This window comes from Nyctereutes procyonoides, unplaced genomic scaffold (assembly GCF_905146905.1).
Source record: "Nyctereutes procyonoides isolate TBG_1078 unplaced genomic scaffold, NYPRO_anot_genome, whole genome shotgun sequence".
Lineage (NCBI taxonomy): Eukaryota > Metazoa > Chordata > Mammalia > Carnivora > Canidae > Nyctereutes > Nyctereutes procyonoides.
The window spans coordinates 23,338,019-23,360,070 of NW_026575135.1; the positions used below are offsets into that span (position 1 = coordinate 23,338,019).

A 22,052-nucleotide genomic window follows, 5' to 3' on the forward strand; every position below is an offset into this window, starting at 1 on the left:
AAAATCTGCATGAATCCATTTGCTAACAGCTTCTGGAAGGGCTGGAGGATCTAACACCCGCCCTGCATTCCTTGAGCCCTAGTAGCAAGGGAAAACAGGGCTGAGACCCAACTCTTGTGCCTCTGGGTCTTACAAGTGGAATTGGAGAGAAAGGGAGAAGGTAGGAAGAGAGAGACATCGATGATGAGAGCTTGCTAAAGGTGAAGGCAGCTGCAGGTGAGGAGTGCAGCACCAGTGGAGTGATGGGGTTGCTGGGTAGCCTAGCAGAGTCCCCCCTGGCCTGGGCGTGCCTCTTGCCAGTGACCTCAGGTCACTATGGCCCATGGTGACTCTGGGAGGCAGGGCTGGGCTGAGAGGTTTGGGTCCATGTGCCACTGACCTGGTGGTCCAGAGCTGCCTGTCCCTCGTCTCCCTCTTATGGCCTGGGCTATGTCGCAAATTCCTTGGGTCTCTATTTTAGGAAGTATCTACCAAGCACCTACCGGTGCCGGTATTGGGGACAGGATACATTAGCGAGCAGAACAAACCCAATTCCTGCACTCTAGTCCCACTCGCTTGTATATCCTGTCTGACTACAGGTCACAAAGTCTCAGGTACACTGGTGGGGGGTGGTGAGAGTGCTTGGAGTTCCAGAGGCAGCAGAGCCACCCTAGCAGTGCCTCGTCTCCCCCATTCCAACTCCTCCCTTAGCTTTTCTGGGGTATAGTGCATGGACACAGGATTCCCTCTGGCTAAGGTCAGAGCTCCATTTTACTCTAGCTTTCTCCCCACCAAGGGCAAGAGTCCAAGAAAGACAACAGGTTAGATGGACAGACAAGCTGCCTGAAGTTTATTTATAAAGTACAAGGACGCACTTACCACGCCTAGACTTTTCTCTTTTTTAAAACTCATTTGTCTTCCTTTTCACTCTGCTGAGACTTTCCTTTCCTCTTAGAATTCTCAGCTGATTTTACTAACCTATCTGCTCTTTGCCATGATGAGCGAAAGACCAACACAACCTTCCCTAGAGCTGATGGTATTCATCTCAGAAGGCCCTCAAGGATCCTACTGAAGTAAATGACTCTCTTCTGGTCAGCTCAGGATGCTGTGGAGCAGAGAAACTGGTGTCCTTCTTGGAGCACTGCCTTCATTTCCTTGAACTGAGCCAACTGGCAGGCCTCATCTAGCCCCAGCCAGCGGTAGGCTTGGTGCTCTTGGGAGAGGCAGATCTCCACATCGTAGTCCTTCACCTCAGCCAGCCAGTAGATGACTATTTTAGGCTTGTTCCTGGCCACATAATTGAGCTCCCTTCTGAACCCCTCAATGATGGTCAGCTGGCCTGCTGCTATGCCTGCTTCCTCCTGAGTTTCCCGCAAGGCCGTTTCCAAGTCATCTTCTCCTGGTTCCACATGGCCTGGTTAGGAAAAAAGAGGAAAAGGAGGAAGAGATAATCTTTAGCAAAGTGGAATTTTCAGGTCCGGTGATTTAAAGATGGGGTCTTTGGTCACTTTTCTAGATGTTGCTGGGCTAAAGGGGCTCTAGGAATGGGGCAGAGAGCAGGTAGTGTCCAGGCAATTCCTCCACCCCACCCCACTTCCTCTGTAGAGAGTTAAACAGACCAAGTGTTTGGCAAGTCTAGTCTAGAAGATAGCTCTTCAGTGATGAGAGAGATGGCCTCCCTCAGACCTCTGCTTTCTTATCCTTTGGTGCTCTCCTCATTCCATGTTCTCAGGGAGACTTTTCCCTTGGAGACCTTAAATCGATTTTCTGAAGGAGGGGCAGTCTTTCTGGCAGATGGGAGCTGGCTGAAGATGGAGCACTTTGCCTACCGTCCACAGCAAGGACTTCACGCTGTCTTAGCTGGTCCCTGAAGTCCCAGGGTCAACAGACGGGCTCCAAGCCCTGCACTGCGGCACCGGCAGCTGTTTCCAAGTAGCTAGCAAGACTTTTCCAAATTGTTTTCATCTTTCTAACTGAGCAAGGCCAGATTCCAGTTTCACAGGGAAATTCCTGATGGGAACTTAGATTCAGGACAAGCTGAGAGCCAGTTCTAAGAAATATTTTTGGCAAGACCCAAACCCAAGCAGACAGCTGCCAAGAAACTGTTGTAGGAGAGCCTGAAGCTCTGCAGACTGGAAGCAGCATTCAGTTTTGCCTCTAGGCCCCCCCTGCAAATTCTAAGCCTGCCCAGAGGGGCCAAGATGGACAGGGAGGGGTCTGGCAGCTTCTGTCAGCACATGGCTGCAGCAAGTTGCTGGGGGCCTCGGGGTTCGGGTGCTCCTGGGGAACAGGAATTGTTAGCTGTTCCCTTCCTGGTTCAGAAACTATCCTAGCCGCCCTCCTTCCCAGGGGTTCTCACAGCAGTGCCCTGAGCCAGCTTGCTGCACAGCTCCCACAGGGAGCAACCAGGAGTCAGGACTTAGAAACCCAGTCTGGTCCATGGCTTCTGGGGAACTTTCTCTGTATAGCACCCATGCAGTCATGTACACAAAGCTGGGTAAGTAAGTACTGCATGGGAGGGGGGCAGTGGTGAGAGGTGTGCTGGTGGTGAGAGAGGGGACACGGATCCCCATGTCCCACCCATTCTTTCTGAACATGCCCTTCCCAACAGCATCTATGCTGCATTCTACCCATCAGTGTTAACAGGGTGATTTCTCCCTAGGTCCCAGCAGAACACAATTTGGAGAGGTCCTTTGAAATCTTTCAGTGAGAGGTACTAAGCAGTATGACTTTGGCAACCAGGAGACAAGTGTGAATATTTCTATTCATAGTATTTGTGACACTTCTGTCCCTTTCTTTCACCTTATTTCTCCTTAGTGAAACACAAATGTGCAAAGTTTATTTCCTATTCCCCTTTCCTTATTTCCTCCCACCCTTGATCCTTGTTTGCCCCTCTCCCATGGCACACCCCTTTAAAGCCCCTGCTCCTTTCTATCTTGGGACCGTTCACTCTGGGCTCCTGACCTATAACCCAGTAATGACTTGACCCCAAGGTTCCCAATTCCCAGCCCAGTGCCTTTTCTCCTACCCATTTACCACAGAGGCTGGTACTTCAGTGAGTGATAGTCACACACACACACACACACACACACACACACACACACACACACACACGCGCTGCTCTGCTCCGGGATTCAATCACGGAGTACTATTTCCAGCTCCAAGCTGGCATGGAGACCACGTATGCAGAAAGGATCAAGGGCTCCTGCCTATCCCACCTCCTTCTGCTGCACAGTCACTGGGACGTAAGCCTTATGGGGGGCCTGGTAAGGTGGCTTTTCAAGCAATGCTCGGCACTTGAGAGCCAGCCCCTCTGCCTCGCACCTTTGGGAGGAGTCCAGTGATGAATGCCATCTGACGCCTGCAGCAGTAGAAACTCAATTGTGGGATTCTCCACCTTGGGAATGAGCCGTCTTCGGAAGATGATCAAGCCACACGCTCTCAGGGCCATGTTCTATCTAAGGATTTAACAAAGAAGATGTGAGACACTGGAAGTTACATGAAACAGGAAAATGCATCCTGGGGGCAGCATCTGGTACTGGGGAGTAGCACAGATCAGCTAACAGTGACCTCATTAACTACAGAAAAAGGCAGCATACCAAGGACCAGTTGGAGAAAGCCAGGAATCAGAGACTGATTTGTGAGTGATGGTAGGACCCTGGCTCCTACCCTGTCAGTGCAGCTCTATCCCAGCTCCTCCAGGTTTCCCTGCTAAGACACAGGGCTGGTATGCGTGTTAAGAGATCAGAGGTCCTCAGAGGCAAACCGTCTGAACCTGGCGAGATGCTGGGACTGGGAGATGAGGAATGTTATCAGCAAACCCATGGTTCCACTTCCCTCAGCCTTCAGCTTGAGTTTGTGGGGCAGAGACTCCAACAATGTGGTTTCTGATGGCCTGAGGGGTCACATAGGGAAGGTAGCTTGGTGTACTAAAAACATTTTTGTTATTGGTATTTTTAGTCTTTTTTTTTTTTTTAAGATTTTACTTATTTATTCATGAGAGACACACAGAGAGAGGCAGAGACATAGGTAGAGGGAGAAGCAGGCTCCCCACAGGGATCCTGATGTGGGACTTGATCCCAGGACCTTGGGATCATGACCTGAGCCAAAGGCAGCTGTTCAACCACTGAGCCACCCAGGCGTCCCTATTTTTAGTCTTTTATCCATGTTTTAGAATGTTACACATTCACATTTTACACATTCACATTGTGAATGTAGAATTTTACACATTCACATTCACATGGTTCAAAATTCAAAGTAAGAAAAAGCGCACAGAGTAGAAAGTCTCTTTCCCACCCAGTGAGCAGCACACTAGCTTAGTGGTCAAAGTTTGAAGCTGCAGCCTGGGTTCGAGTTCTGACTTTGCCACTTATTCACTGTGTGATCAGTTTCCTAAGCCTTAGTTTCCTCTGCTGTAAGACAGGATAATAACAGTTCTACCTCACAGGGTTGTTGGGAGGATTATATGACTTAACTTGTAAAGTGCTTTTGAACAGTGCCTGGCATGTAATAAGTCCTCAGTAGGTTTCAATATGCATTGGAAAATGTCTGGAAGGATACACATCATTAATAGTATTTTCTGGAGGATGACATTATGGCGAGACTTTCATTTTCTAGTTCCTATATTTCTGTATTGTTTAAAAGTTCACAGAGAACATTTATTAATTTTATAATCAGCAATTCGGTCTTTTTTAACCCCCCCCCCCAATTTTTTTTCCCTTTATTTGAAAGAGAGCACAAGCAAGGGGAGCAGCAGACAGAGGGGGAGGGAGACACAGGCTCCTTGCCAAGCAAGGAACCCAATGCAGGGCTTGATCCCAAGACTCCAGGATCATGACCCTAGCTAAAGGTAGACACTTAACCAACTGAGCTACCTAGGCACCCCAATTCAGTCTTAAGTCTTTTTCATTTCAGTTTTTTCTTTCCATTTCAGAAAAGAATGTCAACAACAACAAAAGACAGAAAGGGAGAAGAGTAGGAATATCTGCAGCAGCGAAAAAACAATTCATTATCTGAAGGGGGACACGTCATCAAGGTAATAAAAAAATATGGAAGATCTCTTATGTAAGGCCTCGCTAAAGAAAATGTGTCACTTGTTCAGTCAACAAATATTTACTGATACTATGTAATAAGTACTATGCTAGGCCTTTGCTCTCATGCAGTTCATATTTTAATGGGAGAGGCAGATTTTTAAAAAAGATTTATTTATTTTAGAGAAAGAGAGTGCACATGAGCTGGGGGAGGAGTGCAGGAGAGGGAAAAAATCTAAGCAGACTCCGTGCTGAGCTCACAGCAGGCCATGCGGCTCAATCCCACAACCCCGAGATCATTACCTGAGCTGAAACCAAAAGCTGGACGCTTAACCGACTGCACCACCCTGGTACCCTGGGAGAGGCAGATTTTAATCAATTAAGCAAATTAAAAAATAACTGCCAATAATGTATGTGCTACAAAGGAAAAATGTGTGATAGGTAACCTGACCTTGTCTGAGGGATCAAGAAAGGTTTCCTGGAGGAAGGGATATTTGAGCAGAGAAGTAAGGACGAGTAAAAGGTAAGTTGGCAATGGGAAGGAGGGGAGAAAGCATGTTCCAGGTGGAGAGGACAGCATGGGCAAAGGCCCTGAGGTGGGATGACAGAACTGAAAGAAAATCAGGTGTCTCAAGTGCAGCAAAGGCCTAGGAGAGTGGCCCAGGCAGGAAGAGACCCAAGTCAGTAGGGCCTCATCTGAAAGATTCCAGGGCCAAAGAAGGCGCTGGTGCACATAGACAGGCAGAGCTGATGCAGAGGATGGCTGGAGCAGGAGGTGATGGTTTCCATGGCTCCTTTGCTGTTATTCAAACAAGATGAGCCTGGGGGCACTCCACTGGATCAGTTGGCCTTGAGCGTCTGCCTTCAGCTCAGGTCATGGTCCTGCATCCTGGGATTGAGCCCCATATCGGGCTCCCTGTTTGGCGGGGAGTCTGCCTCTCCCCCTTTCTGCCCCTCTCTCCACTTGTGCGTGTGCGCACTCTTTCTCTCTCAAATAAATAAAATCTTTAAAAAAAAGATGAGCCTGAATCTGTCAAAGGCACAAAAATCAGACCCATATTGAAACTCAATTCAGGGGATCCCTGGGTGGCGCAGTGGTTTGGCGCCTGCCTTTGGCCCAGGGCGCGATCCTGGAGACCCGGGATCGAATCCCACGTCAGGCTTCTGGTGCATGGAGCCTGCTTCTCCCTCTGCCTGTGTCTCTGCCTCTCTCTCTCTCTGTGACTATCATAAATAAATAAAAATTTAAAAAAAAAAAAAAAAAAAAGAAACTCAATTCAGGATAATTCTCACGACTGCCAACAGATGGCTTACCAAAAACCCAAACACACCCAACACTGTGATCTTTCTAAATGTTTCGAAACCTGTAACGAGTTTTTTAAGATTGGAAATAATCTCAAATGTCTTTTTAGTTTTGTTTTGTTTTTAAATATTTTATTTTAGGGGGCACCTGGGTGGTTCAGTGGTTGAGCATCTGCCTTGGCTCAGGTGGTGATCCTGGGGTCCTGGGATCAAGCCCCACATTGGGCTCCCTGCAGGGAGCCTGTTTCTCCCTCTGTCTATGTCTCTGCCTCTCTCTGTGGGTCTCTCATGAATAAATATGATTTTATTTATCTATTCATGACAGACAGAGAGAGAGAGGCAGAGACACAGGCAGAGGGAGAAGCAGGCTCCCTGTAGGGAGCCTGACGTGGGACTTGATCCTGGGTCTCCAGGATCACACCCCCGGCCGAAGGCAGTGTCAAACCGCTGGGCCATCGGGGCTGCCCAAAGATTTTATTATTTTATTTTATTTCATTTTATTTTATTTTATTAATTTTTGACAAAGATTTTATTTTTAAGTAATCTCCATACCCAATGTGGGGCTTAAACTTACAACCACGAGATCAAGGATCACATGCTTCTACCGGCTGAGTTAGCCAGATGCACCGCAACATTTTTTTTTAAGATTTTATTTATTTATTCATGACAGACAGAGGCAGAGACATAGGCAGAGGGAGAAGGCATCCTGCAGAGAGCCTGATGCGGGACTCGATCCCAGGACCCTGGGATCACAACCTGAGCCAAAGGCAGTTGCTCAACCACTGAGCCACCCAGGTGCCCCTCAAATGGGGTTTTTGAAATGGTCTGTGCTCTTGTATACTATTGGTAGGAGAGAAAATTAGCATATCCCCTTAGGAGGGCAATTTGGTAACAATGATCAAAACATAAAACACATATTCCCTTACCCCTAGCAATTCCATTTCTAGGCATCTAACATACAGAAATACATGTTTAAGACATATACACAAGGATGTTCATGACAACCTTGTTTGTAATATCAAAAAAAGGCAGAAACAATATCCATCAATATAGGAATGGTTAAATAAAGTACAGTTTTTCTATATGATGGGGAATGTTATGAAGCCATTTAAAAAATAAGGAAGTGGGGTGCCTGAGTGGCTTAGTCTGTTAAGTAGCTGCCTTTGGCTTAGGTTATGATCCCAGGGGCCAGGATCAAGCCTCGAGTTGGGTTCTCAGCTCAGTGGGGAGCCTGCTTCTCTCTCTACTCCTCCCTCCTGCTCTGCTCTGCGCGCACTCTCTCTCTCTCTCTCTCTCTCTCAAATAAATAAAATCTTAAAAAAATAAGGTAGAGCCAAATGTGCTGCTTTTAAAATATGTTCAGACAAATGAAAAAGGTATGATTCAAAATAAAATGTGTAACAGGATCTTGTTTGTTTAAAAATTCATATGTAAACTGGTAGTAGGCTTTTTTTTTTAAGATTTTATTTATTTGAGAGAGAAAGAGAGAGAGAGAAAGAAAGGAGACAGAGGGAGAAGCAGACTCCCCACTGAGCAGGGAACCCCAGATGGGGCTCGATCCCAGGATCCGAAGATCATGACCTAAGCTGAAGGCAGACGCATAATCAACTGAGCTACCCAGGTACCCTAGTAGCAGGCTTTTAAAAACATTATATTCTATTTCCCTGGTCTCCCGATTTATGCTAAGAACGTTCACCATTCTGGAAACCAAAAAGAAACAGCCTGTCACCACAGAACTGGTGAATAGAGATTTCAAATTATTGGTTTCAGGTTCAGGCAGAAAGAGGTACTTGATCCCATGCCCTCCTATTAGGAAGCTCATAAAATATTAGCAAGTTATAGGTGAAGGACACCTTGCTCCTGTTTTGGGTAGAGTCCCATGGAGTGAATGTTGGAGTTGCTAGATAAGTTTAGGGATCCAAGACTAGAGGCCCTGCCTTGGATAGGAAGCCCCAGAGCATTGCTCTACACCACTGCCATCACCAATACATCATGGGGAAACAACAGCACCTGAATGGGGGGCCAAGAGACAGGCATGGGGTGGCCATGCGGAGCCACTGGAAAGAAGGGAGCAGGCCAATATTTTCCCATGGGGGAGAGGCTTAGGGTAGTGACAAGGGCACACTTAGCAAAAATGTATCTCAGTAGACACGAATGTGTAGGGGTAACCACATCTATGAACCAGACCAACCAATGGTTCATTGCAATGGAACCAAAAGAGCTAGGATCAGACGTTCACTTTCTACCTATACTATAGACCCACGGAGAGGACAGTTATTCTAGAAAGGCAAAACTCCTGCCTACCCTTTCAATTTCTTGGCTTGAGCCAGCTGTTTTCTAGAATTTCTCTCTCCTTCCCTATACACATTACTTCCTCCTCATGCTTTCTTTCTTTTTTTTTTAAGATTCTATTTATTTATTCATGAGAGACAGAGAGAGAGAGAGAGTGAGGCAGAGACACAGGCAGAGGGAGAAGCAGGCTCCATGCAGGGAGCCCGACGTCAGACTCGATCCCTGGTCTCCATGATCACGCCCTGGGCTGAAGGCGGCGCTAAACAGCTGAGCCACCCAGGCTGCCCCCTTCAGGCTTTCAGAAGCAGCTCAGTGTCACCTCTTCTGTGAAGCCTTCTGGCTTCTAATCATTCCACCTTTTGGGCCTTTAGCATGGCTTGAATAAACTTCTGTAGGGTTTGACTGGAGAAGTAAAACACTATGAGACAATTAAGGATTTAGTGTAGGGATTAGAGCTTGTACAATTGTGGAAGCTGATGGAGAAATCCATGCAACTCTGTCACCTCTGCATCTGGTGATGAACTCGAAGTCTCTATAGGTCAGCAAGGCCAGCAGTTGGGAAGGAAAGCTGGATGTGAAGTGGAAAGAGCAAGGAAAACTGGAACCTGTGAAAACAAACCAGATCCTATGAGGACAAGAACCCCTGAGGACAAACTGAAACCTCTGACTTCCTAACTTAGAGGAGAAGCTGGAGCCCTTTGCCATAGAGCTGAAGGTACATCTGGCCCAGCACTCAGAGTATCTGAAGGAGGAGACTGAACAGGAGGTGGGGAGCTGGGGCCCTGGGTGCCTTATCCAGCACCAACAGGGGAACCAGCAAGTCAGTATCAAAAGGTATGCACTGCCACATGCTTGGTATCCCACTGTCCTTCATAGTGTACTGGCTGCTACTTCACTTCAGCTTTCCAGATCTTGCACAAAATTTTCTTTAGGTCGACCCTAACTTGGAACCATATAGAAAGGGAATCCTGGGAAACATAGTTCCAGCCTAGCCAAGTGGACACAGTACAAAGCCACCACAAGCACAATACCTAGTCTGGTAAGTCTCAATCTGTACCTTTGGCAGCAAGAGCCAGACTATGCACTGTCTCCGTGGGACCCAGCACAGCAGCTTTCAACAGATGTTCATTGACTCAACAGAACACTCTCCCCACATCCCACTCAAACAAATGCTCAGGGTATGTTCTGGGATTTTGGGAAATCGCCCAGTGTTTTCCTGAAGAGTGCCATTTACATAAAAGTCAATGGAGCTATTGTTGTATGTTTTCTGTTTTTCTGGAAACCATGGATTGAAACTGTCCTGGGGTTTGAAAGTAGCCAGCTTATACACACACGCGCGCGCACACACACACACACACACACACAGCATGCACGCATGCACTCACACACATGACTCCAAGTGGATTCAAACCTCAGGGGGTTAAAGAACACAGCATCCAATATGCAAATGTGCTTGCAGCCAGGATTGCAGAGATGAGAACTCCAGGCTGACAGCAGGCAATTCACACTTCAGAAAAGTGGCAAAGTGCCTTAGGTGGTTAAAAAAAACCTGAACAAAAAAGTCCTCAATGTCATCAGAAGGTTCCAGAAGCTAAGGAAAAATGCTCTTGCCTTTCTCTATATATACATTTCCCTTACAGCTGAGGAGGTTCAGGACCTAGGTGCCAAAAAAATAATTCACAGATAAACGGCTGTACTGATGTGTTGTGTTCCAATGTTTTCATCAAATTAATCAGAGTGCTATTGCAAGCCTAGCTCAACCTCCCAAAGAATGCCTCATAAATACATCTTTAGATATAGAAAGAGTACCTCAAATCCTTTCCTCATGTCCTTATAATCTAAAATCCCTTTAGCAGAAACTGTTTCATGCCACCATGTTATCAATTAAGCATCTACACTGGGCCAGCTATCCTGTGCAAGGTTCTTCACATGTGTATTTCTAATATTCAAGACAAGTCTTCATGATAAGCACAACAGTCTTCAGTTTTGCATGAGGAAACTAAGATTCAAAAAGGTTAAAATACCTGCCCAAGAGCATAGCTGGTCTGTGAATGGGAAGATTTGAATCTAAGTAAGCCTAACTCCAAAGTGTTTATTTTTTCCCCTTCTATAATTCTGCTTAATGTAAAAGAGCAGAGCTTAAGGCAAAATGGTGCTGAGAGAGGACATGCAAATAATTTATAAAAATTATTTCCAGTTCCCAAATTCCCAGTCTTTGATCTATATGCACATAGAGGATTTTAAAGGTACATAGCTGGAATCTTTTCCACAGGACAGGTGTTAGTTGAGGGAGGTGGAGAGGGTGCATAGATGAAGGTCCTGGTGCTCAGAGATGACCCTGGAGAGGTAAAGTTTAGCCTAAGGCCCCGAAACTTTGCCTATCTGATAAGAGTTTCTATGCGTCCTCTGCATTTTCTCTGGGAAGCAGGAACCTAAAATCACATGTTCAAAACCATACCAGGTAGCCTGGGAGTTCCCATGAACCAAGTGTTGGGAATACTTTTAGTGCTAGCCTTGAACAAGCACACAAACAACTAACTTGGGGTGCTGGTATGCAGGTAAGTTGCCCAGGCCCACTCCACTGGGAGGAGGAAAGCCACCTCCACCTGCCTACAAGCAACTCTGACTGTTCACTGTTTCCTCTCTTCCCATATCATAATGGTCTTTTCTGATTCTTTAACTCCCCTTTACCCTTTCAAAGGACTGAACACAAATGAGGTGCCCATCTCTGAATAAAGCTCTTTCTTGTAACAACAACAACACAAAGAGAAAAAGAAAAAAGCTCCCAACTACTGTGAATAAATTGAGACAAAGAAAATGTTTCCTTACTGCCCCTTTCCCTGGATACCTGCCTGACACTCTCTTCTGACAGAAACCAATTTGCTGAGTCATCTTGCTATCTTTGCCATTTGGCTGAGGACAGAAACAGGAGATTTCACCTGTTATGGCATGAATATTAGCTTCTAGGATGAGGCCAAAGTCAGACAAGGTTGGAACAAAAATCATTCCTTGTGAAGGGGATCTGTTAAGTGGCCTATTAGTGCCATCTGCTGTACAGTTCTAGAAAGTAAACATGGGTAATTCTAATATTAGAGCCTGAAGGGATTTACTTACTCATCTAACATCTGTTGAGTGTGTCCTACTCCACCAGCAGCGTGATAGGATTGAAGAGTGGGTATGAAGCTGAATATTATAAGCCCCAGCTTCCTAAGGGTTCACAGCCTCAGAAAAGTAGAAGGTACTTTGACAAAGTTGACAGTTTGTTTTGTGCAAAATAGAGGTATGTGTAAGATGGAAAGGAAGCAAAGAAGAGAGTGATTTTCTTTGGGTCAAAGGGGCACCCCATAAGGATTCTGAAGGATGGCTAGGAATTCACCAGGCAGAAAGAAAGTGGAGGAAAGGAGCATTCCAGGCAAAAGGAGGAAGGTGGGCAAAAGCTCTCAAGCACAAAATGACATTCCACTAATAAACAGTTTAGTTTATATTCTATAGGCAATGAGGAGCCTTTTAGGCAGGGCTGGTAATTGTATTGACATTTTACAAAGACATTCTGGCAGCACTGAAGGTGGCGAATGGATTAGAAGATTGGAGGCAGGAACCAATTTGTTACAAATCTGTTGCCAACAATCCAGATGACAAATGATAGAGTTAAATTAAGGCAGAGAGGAGGAGAAAGAGGAAGGGATGGATGAATTTGAGAGATATCTCAAAAAGAAAACCAACAGTATTTGTTTCATTGTCCAAGGAAGAGGGGTGGGAGATAGGGAGGGAGAGAAAGGTGAGTGGAGAGGTTGTTCGGTTTGGGTGACAAGAAGTTGGTGGAGTAGGGAGTAGAAGGTAAGCTAATGCTTTGTTTGGGAGAAGATGAATTTGAAGTGCTATTGACTACCCACAAGGTGAATGAACTGAAGGAATTGTGTTCAGTGATCATCATCTCATTCCATCTCTTCATTTTCCAAGGTGAAAATTTCCTTTTGGAGAAAGATCTTGCTCCCACCATAGGTACTTCTGGAAGCCATCTTCCTCCATTTAGGTAAGCCTATCTGTGCATCTGGTATTCAAAGCATTTTATCCTCCTTTAGGCAGAAACAACATGAAAAAGCATGGCTAACTGTACAGTGGGAAACACCTAGGTCCCTAATTCAACAGTTGTATTACTGTAAGCAAAATACTTCTCTAAGCCTCATTTTCTCATCTGTAAAATGAGGGTAACTTCTACATGATTGTTGTAGTGGGTTTTTTAAACATATATTTTTAAATATTTAGTTTATTTATTCAACAGAGAACGCACAAGCAGGGGGAGCGGCTTCAGAAGCAGGCTCCCTAAGGACTGAGGAGCCCAATGCAGGGCTCTATCTCAGGATCCTAGGATCATGACCTGAGCCAAAGGCAGATGTTTAACTAACTGAGCCACCCAGGCGCCCCTGTTTTAGAGTTTAAAATAAAGAATGTATACATAGGACCATATCAGAAGTACTGAATATGTATGAGTCACTTTCATCCGTTATCATAAAAGGTCATCAGGAAGCTTCTGTTATGTTTTAATGGCACGCTCTTAACTTTTATTGATAGTTGAATCAAATGGCTTTTCGTATATTCAGCAAAACTGCTGGTAAGCACACTGCTCAGCACACCATTATATTCCTCACATATAAAGTACAAGATATAAATTCTTTTCAATGAAAGTACTAGGAAGAGTTTTCACTTTTGAAAAATGGTTTCCTTAATTATTTCTCTGACAAGTATTGAGCTAAATTGGGTACTTGCAGTGAGTCCACTGGCCTCGTTAGCTAGTATATTTGTTTGTTTCTATTATGAAGGTAATAGGTACCTTTTTTTTTTTTTTTGAGGAGTTATGGCTTGTCAGGTGTTGTGCCAAGTGCTTTACTTTCCTTATTTCATTTAAACTTCACAACAACCCTGTGAGCCTTTACCAGGGTTTTTCAGATGAGGAAAAAGGAAAGATGTGTCTGGGTAGACTGAAAAGCAGGTCTGCCTGACTCCCATCATTGCTCTTTTTTTTTCTAATTTTTATTTATTTATGATAGGCACACAGTGAGAGAGAGAGAGGCAGAGACACAGGCAGAGAGAGAAGCAGGTTCCATGCACCAGGAGCCCAACGTGGGATTTGATCCCAGGTCCCCAGGATCACGCCCTGGGCCAAAGGCAGGCGCTAAACCGCTGCGCCACCCAGGGATCCCCCCATCATTGCTCTTTTAACGTCAACTCTGTATTTGCGTTTTACATTTGGCTATTTGATTGCATTCGGTTTAAGTTGTCACATATATAAATATTTTTGCTTTTCTTTTCTTTCTTCCTTTCTTTCAGAGATACAATAACAAATACATAGAGCCCAAACCAGGCCAGAATAAGGGAAAAGAAAGTTCTGTGGTTTTTTTTTTGTTTTTTTTTTTTTTTAGAAAGTTCTGTTTTAGGCGGTGGGACTCATGTGATTCTCTTAAGACTTTTTTTTATTTGATTGTGAGTGAAAGAGCGAGCACGAGGCGGGGGAGGGAGAAGGAAGAAGCAGACACCCCGCTGAGCAGGGAGCCTGACAAGGGGCTCCATCTCAGGATCCCAGAATAATGACCTGACCTGAAGGCAGATGTTTAACCCACTAAGCCACCAAGGCAACCTGGTGATATATATATATATATATATATATATTTTTTTTACTATTGCTATAATTGCCAAGATATTATCCATTCAATAAATGAAACAATTAAAACATACAAAATATATTCTGGAAAGCAGAAAGCAGACGGGGCATAAAGAGTAACAGCAAAGTGAAACTGAGGCCAAGGGAGGGGAGGGTATGGCACTCTGGCCGCCGATCCCTAAATCCGGAACTCTAAAATTCCGCCGCCGCACCCCATCACCAAGCGGACCAGCAAGGCTCAGAGCCATAGAACCCTCCCCTCTCCCTGAGCTTAGAGGAAAACTGAAGTTCTCCGAGGGCCTGGCCTGCCCACGCCTCACGTCCACCTGTGACGGTGCAACGACGGAAGCTCATTCAGCTGCATTCCCATCGCTCCAACCCTCAGCTCCTCCGTGGGTGAACTACACCCAGAGGCCCCTCTCTAAGACTACTCACCCAACACCCAGGGCGGCAGGAGGCGGGCCTTGAACCGAAAGGGGGAGTACACTGACCGATTGTTGGGCTGCGCTTAGAGCGACCAACAGAAGAGGGCAAAAGGCCCTTCCACCCGCCTCAAAGAGGCTTTCCTTTCACTTAGAACGTCGCGAGAGCCTCACTCAAGCGATACGATTGGTTGAAAGACGCAGCGTGAGTTAACGCCCACTGTTTCTTCGGGTCCCTGATTGGTCTTCTAGAGAAGAAGGACGCTAACGTCAACGAGTTCCCGCGATGCCCATTGGTGGATCTTTCGGGCCTGCTGGCGCGCGGGCGCCGGCGCGGGCGTTCGAACCCGCGCTTGGTGGTGTTACCATGGGGATACGGCCTGGTCGGCTCCTCAAAAAGCTGGTGAGTTGACAGCACGCCCGCCAACTTTGGGGCTCTCTCTCGTCGGCATCGTCTTCTGCCCTCAGAGTTGACCGAGGGGGAACTTGGAAGCTACCGAGGTGAGAAATGGCGGGTGAGAGCCGGGGAGGAGAGAGGCCTCTGCTCCGCGGGAAAGGGTACGCTGGACGCCTGCCGAGCGCGTGAGGAGGCGGCGGTTGCGAGGAAACCGGGGTTTGGCCTCTCCTGGTTGTTCCAATGCTCAACCTACTCTCCTACCCTTCATCCTCATATCTCTGCCTTTTCTTCAGTGTTCATCTCGAGCGCTGCTCCTCCCATGAAGCCTTCTCTGAGTCTCGAAATCCTCTTGCTTTTGAACCCGTGGCCCTGACTGGAACCTTTGTTAAAGCACTTCTACTCGGCCTTGGGTTATTTGTGTACTTCGGTAAACCTCATTCTCCTCGTTCCTCCCATATAATTTAGAAGTCTTTGAGGCAGAGTAACCATCTTCCATTCCCAGCGTCTTACACATAGCGGAGGAAATTTTCAGGAAATACTTGTTGAGTTGAATTTAATTCACCACAAATAGATGGGATTCCCCTCTATGCACTGCCCTGTTTTCCCTTCCGTTTAGAGGTTATTTTTTATTTTTCTGGGAGTAGAGGGAGGGCACCCTAATCTCATATTCCGAAGGACCCGAGGGGCCTCTGGGTGGCTCAGTGGTTGAGCGTCTACCTTAGGCACAAGTCGTGACCCCGGGGTCCTGGGGTCGAATCCTGCAAGGGGCTCTCTGCAGGGAGCCTGCTTCTCCTTCTGCCTATGTCTCTGCCTCTCTCTGTGTCTCTCATGAATAAATACATACAATCTTAAAAAAAAAAAAAAGATCTGAAAGCCCACGGTTGGCCTTTCCACTGTTTGTGAAAGAGAATTTTTTTTTTTTTTGAATGCTTGCTACAACTCTTCTGGCTTTTACTCTTGTTCTCACAGTGCTTTTATTGAAGTCTTAATGAGTCTTTGCTTAAAACAAACCATTCTGTTGTTGCTGAATGTCAAGAGTATTTCAGTGTCTTAGTGACCCATAGCTATTGTCACATTTTAAGAGTGCTTTGGAAACGGTTTTAAAGCATTATCTCCTTTGTATTCTACTTGGAGTTTCTCTGCTTCAGGTGCATATAACATAACAGCTGCTCTGGTAGCTATCCATTCATCAGCTGTCCATGATAGAATTACATTACCAAGACTGTTGTTTTGTCAATTCATAAGACTATATATTGCCGGGATGCCTGGGTGGCTCAGTCAGTTAAGCGTCTGTCTTTGTTTAGGTCATGATCTCAGGATCGTGGGATCAAGCCCTTCATCAGGCTCCACGCTCAGTTGGGATTCTGCTCCAGGATTTCTTCTCTCACTCTGTCCCTTCCCCTGCCCATGCTCTTATAGTGCTCTCTAAAAATAAGTAAATCTTAAAAAAGAGAGAGAGAGAGACTGTATTGCTAATCTGGATTGTTGATGATTCTTATGTGAAATTCATAGCCCATTGATGATTTTAATAAAAGGATTGAAAAAGTCAGGTATAGCAGCTATGTTTTTATTAACCTTTTACCAAAGTTTAAAGACAGCCATATAGCTAAACTGCAGATCTGGGACTCCTAGGTGGATCTGTGGTTGGTCTGCCTTCGGCTCAGGGCATGATCCCGGAGTTCCGGGATCAAGTCCCACATAGGGCTCCTGCAGGCAGCCTGCTTCTCCCTCTGCCTATGTCTGTGCCTCTCTCTGTGTGTCTCTCATGCATAAATAAATAAATCTTAAAAAAAAATAAACTGCAGATCTGGGACATGTAATGGAAACATGATTGAGAATTCAGGGTTTGTTTGGCTCTGGCTCTGTCTCTACTCACTCACTGTGACTGACTTTGCAAGTCACTTAGCCATTAACCAAAGACCTCACTTTTTCCATCTGGAAAATTAAAATATTGAATTAGATTAGAGTTCCTGTGGCTTTGCTATCAACTTAGTCAAGCAATTGGCTTTTTAAAAATTTCATTATAATTAACAGTGTTATAGTTGTTTCAGGTGTACACTATACTGATTCAACAATTCTCTACATTACTCAGTGCTCATCATAAGTGTACTCTTAATCCCCTTCACTTATTTACCCACTTCCCCTCTGGTAACTAACCATCAGTTTATTCTCTGTAGTTGAGAGACTGTTTTTGGATTTGTCTCTTTTTTTCTTTGTTCATTTGTTTCTTAAATTCCACATTTGGGTGAAATGATATAGTATCTCTCTGACTTATTTTACTTACCGTTTTATCCTTTAGATCCATCCATATTGTTGCAAATGGCAAGATTTCATTCTTTTTTGTGGCTCAGTAATATTCCATTGTATATGTATTCCATCTTCTTTACCTGTTCCTCTGTCAATGAATACTTGTGTGCAGAGCGGGGGGAGAGGCAGGTGGCAGGGGAAGAGGGAGAATCTTAAGCCCCATATCATGACCCTGAATCATGATTTGAGCCAAAATCAAGAGTCGGTTGCCTAATTGTGCCATCCAGGTTCCCCTATTTTTGAATTAGTGTTGTCATATTTGTATGCAGTAGTTTGCATTCCTACCAACAATGCATGAGGGTCCTTTTTCTCTACATTTTCACCAACACTTGTTTCTTGTGTTTTTTATTTTAACCATTCTAACAGAAGTAAGGTGATACTGTGATTTTGATTTGCCTTTGCCTGGTAACTAGTGATATTGAGCATCTTTTCAGCTGTCTTTTGGACATCTATATGACTTCTTTGGAGAAATGCCTGTTTATTTCTTCAAGCAATTTGTTATTGATGTCAGGTAAACATCACACGTTCAGCATTCTAAAGACCGTACAGCTGGAACTGGTAGCCGCCATTTATTGAGCATTTACCGTGTGCAAAGCATTATGTCAAGGACTTTATATAAACATTACATTTTCTTAACATAGTACATCAATGTACTGTCCACATAGCATTTCATTAAAAGCTTTTGGTTTATGTTGCTAATTTAAATCCTTAGCCGTTGGGCAGCCCAGTGGCTCAGCGGTTTAGCACCGCCTTCAGCCCAGGGCCTGACCCTGTAGACCCCGGATTGAGTCCCACATTGGGCTCCCTGCATGGAGCCTGTTTCTTCCTCTGCCTGTGTCTCTACCTCTCTCTCTCTCTGTGTGTCTCTCTCTCTGTGTGTGTGTCTCTCTCTCTATGTGTGTCTCATAAGATTTTAAATAAAATCTTAAAAAAAAAAAATCCTTAGCTGTTGTATGTCTTAATGCAGTGTCCATGGGGCAAACTAGGGCATGATCCTCTCATCTTCCAGTTTAAGAGGAATAGCAGTTTTTTGGGGCTGTCATTTTATTGTTTATAAAGTAAGTTGAACTCTTCTCAATCCCTTATAGATTAATTGATCAATTATTCCACTTTCTTGTGCTGGCTCAGCAAACTCATTAATAGTTTGTGCAGAGTAAATCCCCAACAAATTTTGTTTTTTTGTGTTTTTTTTTTAATTTTTTAAGTTTATTTATTCATGAGAGACACAGAGAGAGAGAGAGACAGACAGACAGACAGACAGAGACACAGGCAGAGGGAGAAGCAGGCTCCATGCAGGGAGCCCAACGTGGGACTCGATCCCGGGTCTCCAGGATCACGCCCTGGGCCGAAGGCAGCACTAAAGTTGAGCCACCCAGGCTGCCCCCCAACAAATTTTGTTAAATGAGCAATAGAGTTTTACTTATACTTTGATGGTTGTCATCATTATATACTTCTCTAGTTATTGTCTCAAAGATTTTGATGTTCATATCCTGGTAAACAAGAAGACTCTTCCATAGGCATAAACTCATAATAATAGGTGCCATGTGTATTGGGAAAACTCCGTTTTCCACCTACTTGTCTTTTCCTGTGTAGGAAAAAACCTCATTTCTTTCCCTCGTGTGTGTCTCCTTTACCACTCATATGGAAAACTTCTGACACTTCTGGTCAAATGTATGAGGACTTTCTCCCCATCAACCAATTATCTGTGACGCCAGCTGGGTGTCCCATAATTTAACTCAATCTAACTCTACCTATTTGGAGATAGTGTCAGATTCCACATGTTAAGGGCTCAGTCTGACAAAACTGCTCCCACCCCACTTCAGATGCCAACTGTAAGTAGGTCTTCAGGTTACCCACAACTTCTGTCAGACTTGGTTACAAATTAGAGGTTCCCGTGACTCACTCCTTAGATTCAATTAATTTGCTAGAGTGGCTCATATTACTGAAGGAAACATTTAAGTTTACCAGTTTATTAAGTTTATGATAAAAGATGTAGATGAACAGCCAGATGAAGAGATACATAGGGCAATATCTGGGAAGGTCTCAAGCATAGAAGCTCCTATGCCCATTGAATTGGGATGCATCACTGTCCTGGTATGAATGTGCTCACCAACATGGAAGTTCTCTGAACCCCACACTTTTGGTATATTTATAGAAACTTTGTCACATAGGCATGATTAGTTGTTCAGTCCATTTACAGCTTCTCTTCCCTCTCTGGAAAATAGGGAGTAGGGCTGAAAATGTCAAGCTTCTGCTTATGGCCTGATCTTTCTGGTGACCAACCCCCACCCAGAGTTGCCTCATGAGAACAAATGATATTCCTAGTGCTCTTACCACTTAGGAATTTGCCAGGGCTTTAGGAATTCTGTGCCAGGAACCAGGGACAGAGACCAATATATACTTCATATTATCTTATGTCATTTTATTGTTGGATGTTTCTCTGTCAGATACTGAATGTAGCATTTTATTTACATTATCCCAATTAATCCTTATAAAAGTAAACATCTTTCCTAAATCACTATCATTTTTTGCCTATTCAACTGCAAAGAGCTTCCTAGATGATACTCCTCCTTCCATTTTTGTCCATCGTCTACAATCCATTTCCCATAGTACTTGCAGAGTGATCTTTAAAGATCATGTCCTTTCCTCGCTTAAAATCTTCCAGGGACTTCCTGTTTCATTTCGGATTAAAATCCAAGGGCACCTGTGTGGCTTAGTCTGTTAAGCATCTGACTCTTGATTTCAGTTCAGATCATGATCTCAGGGTTGTAAGACTGAACTGGGCATCTGGCTCATGCTGGGCATGGAGCCTGCTTAAGATTCTCTTTCTTCCTCTCCCTGTCCCCCACCTCCTTCTCTTAAAAATAAATAAGGGTGCCTGGGTGGCACAGTCAGGTAAGTGTGGACTTTTCTTTTCTTTTTTAGATTGTATGTATTTATTTGAGAGCGTGCTGGAGTGGAGAGAGGGGCAAATAGGGAGAAAGGGAGGGAGAGGGAAAGGGAGAGAACTCAAGCAGACTCTACATGAGTCTAGAGGCTGATATGGGGCTTTACTCATAACCCTAAAGTTCATGACCTGAGCCCACACCAAGAGTCCTATGCTTAATTGACTGAACCACTAGGCACCCCTAGCTTCTAAGTGTCCACACTCTTGATTGCAACTCAGGTGATGATCTGAGTCGTGAGATCAACCCTGTGTGGGGCTCTGCACTCAGCGCAAGTCTACTTGTCCTTTTTCCTCCCCTTAATGTGTGCACAAGTGCTCTCTCTTGAGAGAAATAAAATATTTTAAAAATTAATTGGTTAATTTTTTTAAAGATTTTATTTATTTATTCATGAGAGACACAAAGAGAGAGGCAGAGACATAGGCAGAGGGAGAAGCAGGCTCCCTGAGAGGAGCCTGTTGTGGGACTCGATCCCAGGACCCGGGGATCATGCCCTGAGCCAAAGGCAGACACTCAGCCACTGAGCCACCCAGGTGTCCCAATTAATTGGTTACTTAAAATCCAGATACCTTTACTTGGCCCAGTACCCTCATAAATGACCCCTCCTTTCTGTCATCATCTACTACTCTTCCTCTCACCAGCTGTGCTAGAGCCAAACTGGTCTTGTCTTGAATGCTTGCTTGATAATGCCATGCTCATTTCCACCTTAGGGCCAGTGTACTTGCCTGGAATGCATTTCCTCCTAACTTTTTTTTTTTGGGGGGGTGGGGGGGATGAGACAGTTTAATAGAGAAATAAGCTTTGGACAGCCTCCTGATCAGAAGGGAGCCTTTCTTGGAGGTGAAAGGCCATTATGGAGGCTAAGGCCGCCAAGTAGGGAGGGAACAGCATGGGAAATGGTACCAGGAGTGCCTGTGCTCAGCAGGTACTGGCAGAGCCTGGAGTGATGAGTGGAGTGGCTTTCTCAAGTAAGGGGCTGTGCTTCTGATTGTATTTGCATTTGCATTTTCCACCATAGTAGAAGGGACTATCTTTATCAACCAAGTCATTGGCTTCCAAGGCAGGCAGGCCTGCCAGTGTGAGGAGCAGGCCCTGGGTCATTCTCTTCATGGTACGGCTGCAGAGGGGGGCTGAGAGCAGAGCGCAGATCTGGAAAGGCTGCTGGGGCATGAATTTGTACATGAATAATTCTTTCATATTATTTCATATTTCATCTCAATGTTCCCTTCTGAATGAGGTCTTCTCTGATCATCCAATGTGAAATAAACCGTTCATCCTGCTTTATTTTTCATAGTACTTATCACTATCTAAAATTATCTTATTTGATATTATCTCCTCCTACTAGAATAATAGACTTTGTGGGCAGTGACTTTATCTCTTTTCTTCACTACTGTATCTTGTATGTCTAGAACAGGGCCTAGTTCCTAAAAGGCCCTCAAAAATTATTTCTTGAATGACTGGATGAAAGGTTCTTCCTGGAACTGTGGCCATAGCTTGTGTCCATAGCAATTCATTTGAGTAATACAATCTTGTTTCATTTTATTGCCAAGGGAGCAGTGAGTCAGGGCACCAACTCTGCTACAGTTTTCCTGAGCAATCAAATTAACCTGATACAGCTTCTACCTCCTATAACTACAAATGGTATCAAATGCTTTTGTATAGTTTTAAAAATAGTGTATGGTTATTTATTCATTAAATAATTATTGAATGTTACTTATT

General features: G+C 44.7%; 3 protein-coding genes across 6 annotated transcripts in view; 1 reads left to right on the forward strand and 2 right to left on the reverse strand.

Moving 5' to 3' along the window:
• Positions 1-801: 801 nt before the first annotated feature.
• Positions 802-14,829, reverse strand: NUDT2 (nudix hydrolase 2). Of its 3 annotated transcripts, XM_055301460.1 has the most exons (4): positions 14,698-14,803; positions 9,107-9,208; positions 3,304-3,437; positions 802-1,393 (listed from the first exon to the last, which is right to left on the reverse strand). In XM_055301460.1, exons 3-4 carry the CDS (start codon positions 3,428-3,430, stop codon positions 1,077-1,079), a joined length of 444 nt encoding a protein of 147 aa, XP_055157435.1. In that variant the 5' UTR covers positions 3,431-3,437; positions 9,107-9,208; positions 14,698-14,803; the 3' UTR covers positions 802-1,076. The 3 variants fall into 3 exon arrangements, with proteins under 3 accessions (XP_055157435.1, XP_055157436.1, XP_055157437.1); XM_055301461.1 differs by lacking the exon at positions 9,107-9,208 and having other exon boundaries at positions 14,698-14,829; XM_055301462.1 differs by lacking the exon at positions 9,107-9,208 and having other exon boundaries at positions 3,304-3,433; positions 14,698-14,824.
• A 222-nt stretch (positions 14,830-15,051) lies between these two features.
• KIF24 (kinesin family member 24) overlaps positions 15,052-22,052 on the forward strand; it is a 78,732-nt gene continuing 71,731 nt past the window's right edge. For both annotated transcript variants that reach the window (XR_008661416.1, XM_055301991.1), the window contains exon 1: positions 15,052-15,185. The gene's annotated coding sequence lies outside the window, so the exon portion shown is untranslated. The remainder of the gene's footprint in view (positions 15,186-22,052) is intronic.
• Positions 21,123-21,495, reverse strand: LOC129494841 (FXYD domain-containing ion transport regulator 4-like). Its single transcript, XM_055301997.1, has one exon. It carries the CDS (start codon positions 21,441-21,443, stop codon positions 21,252-21,254), a length of 192 nt encoding a protein of 63 aa, XP_055157972.1. The 5' UTR covers positions 21,444-21,495; the 3' UTR covers positions 21,123-21,251.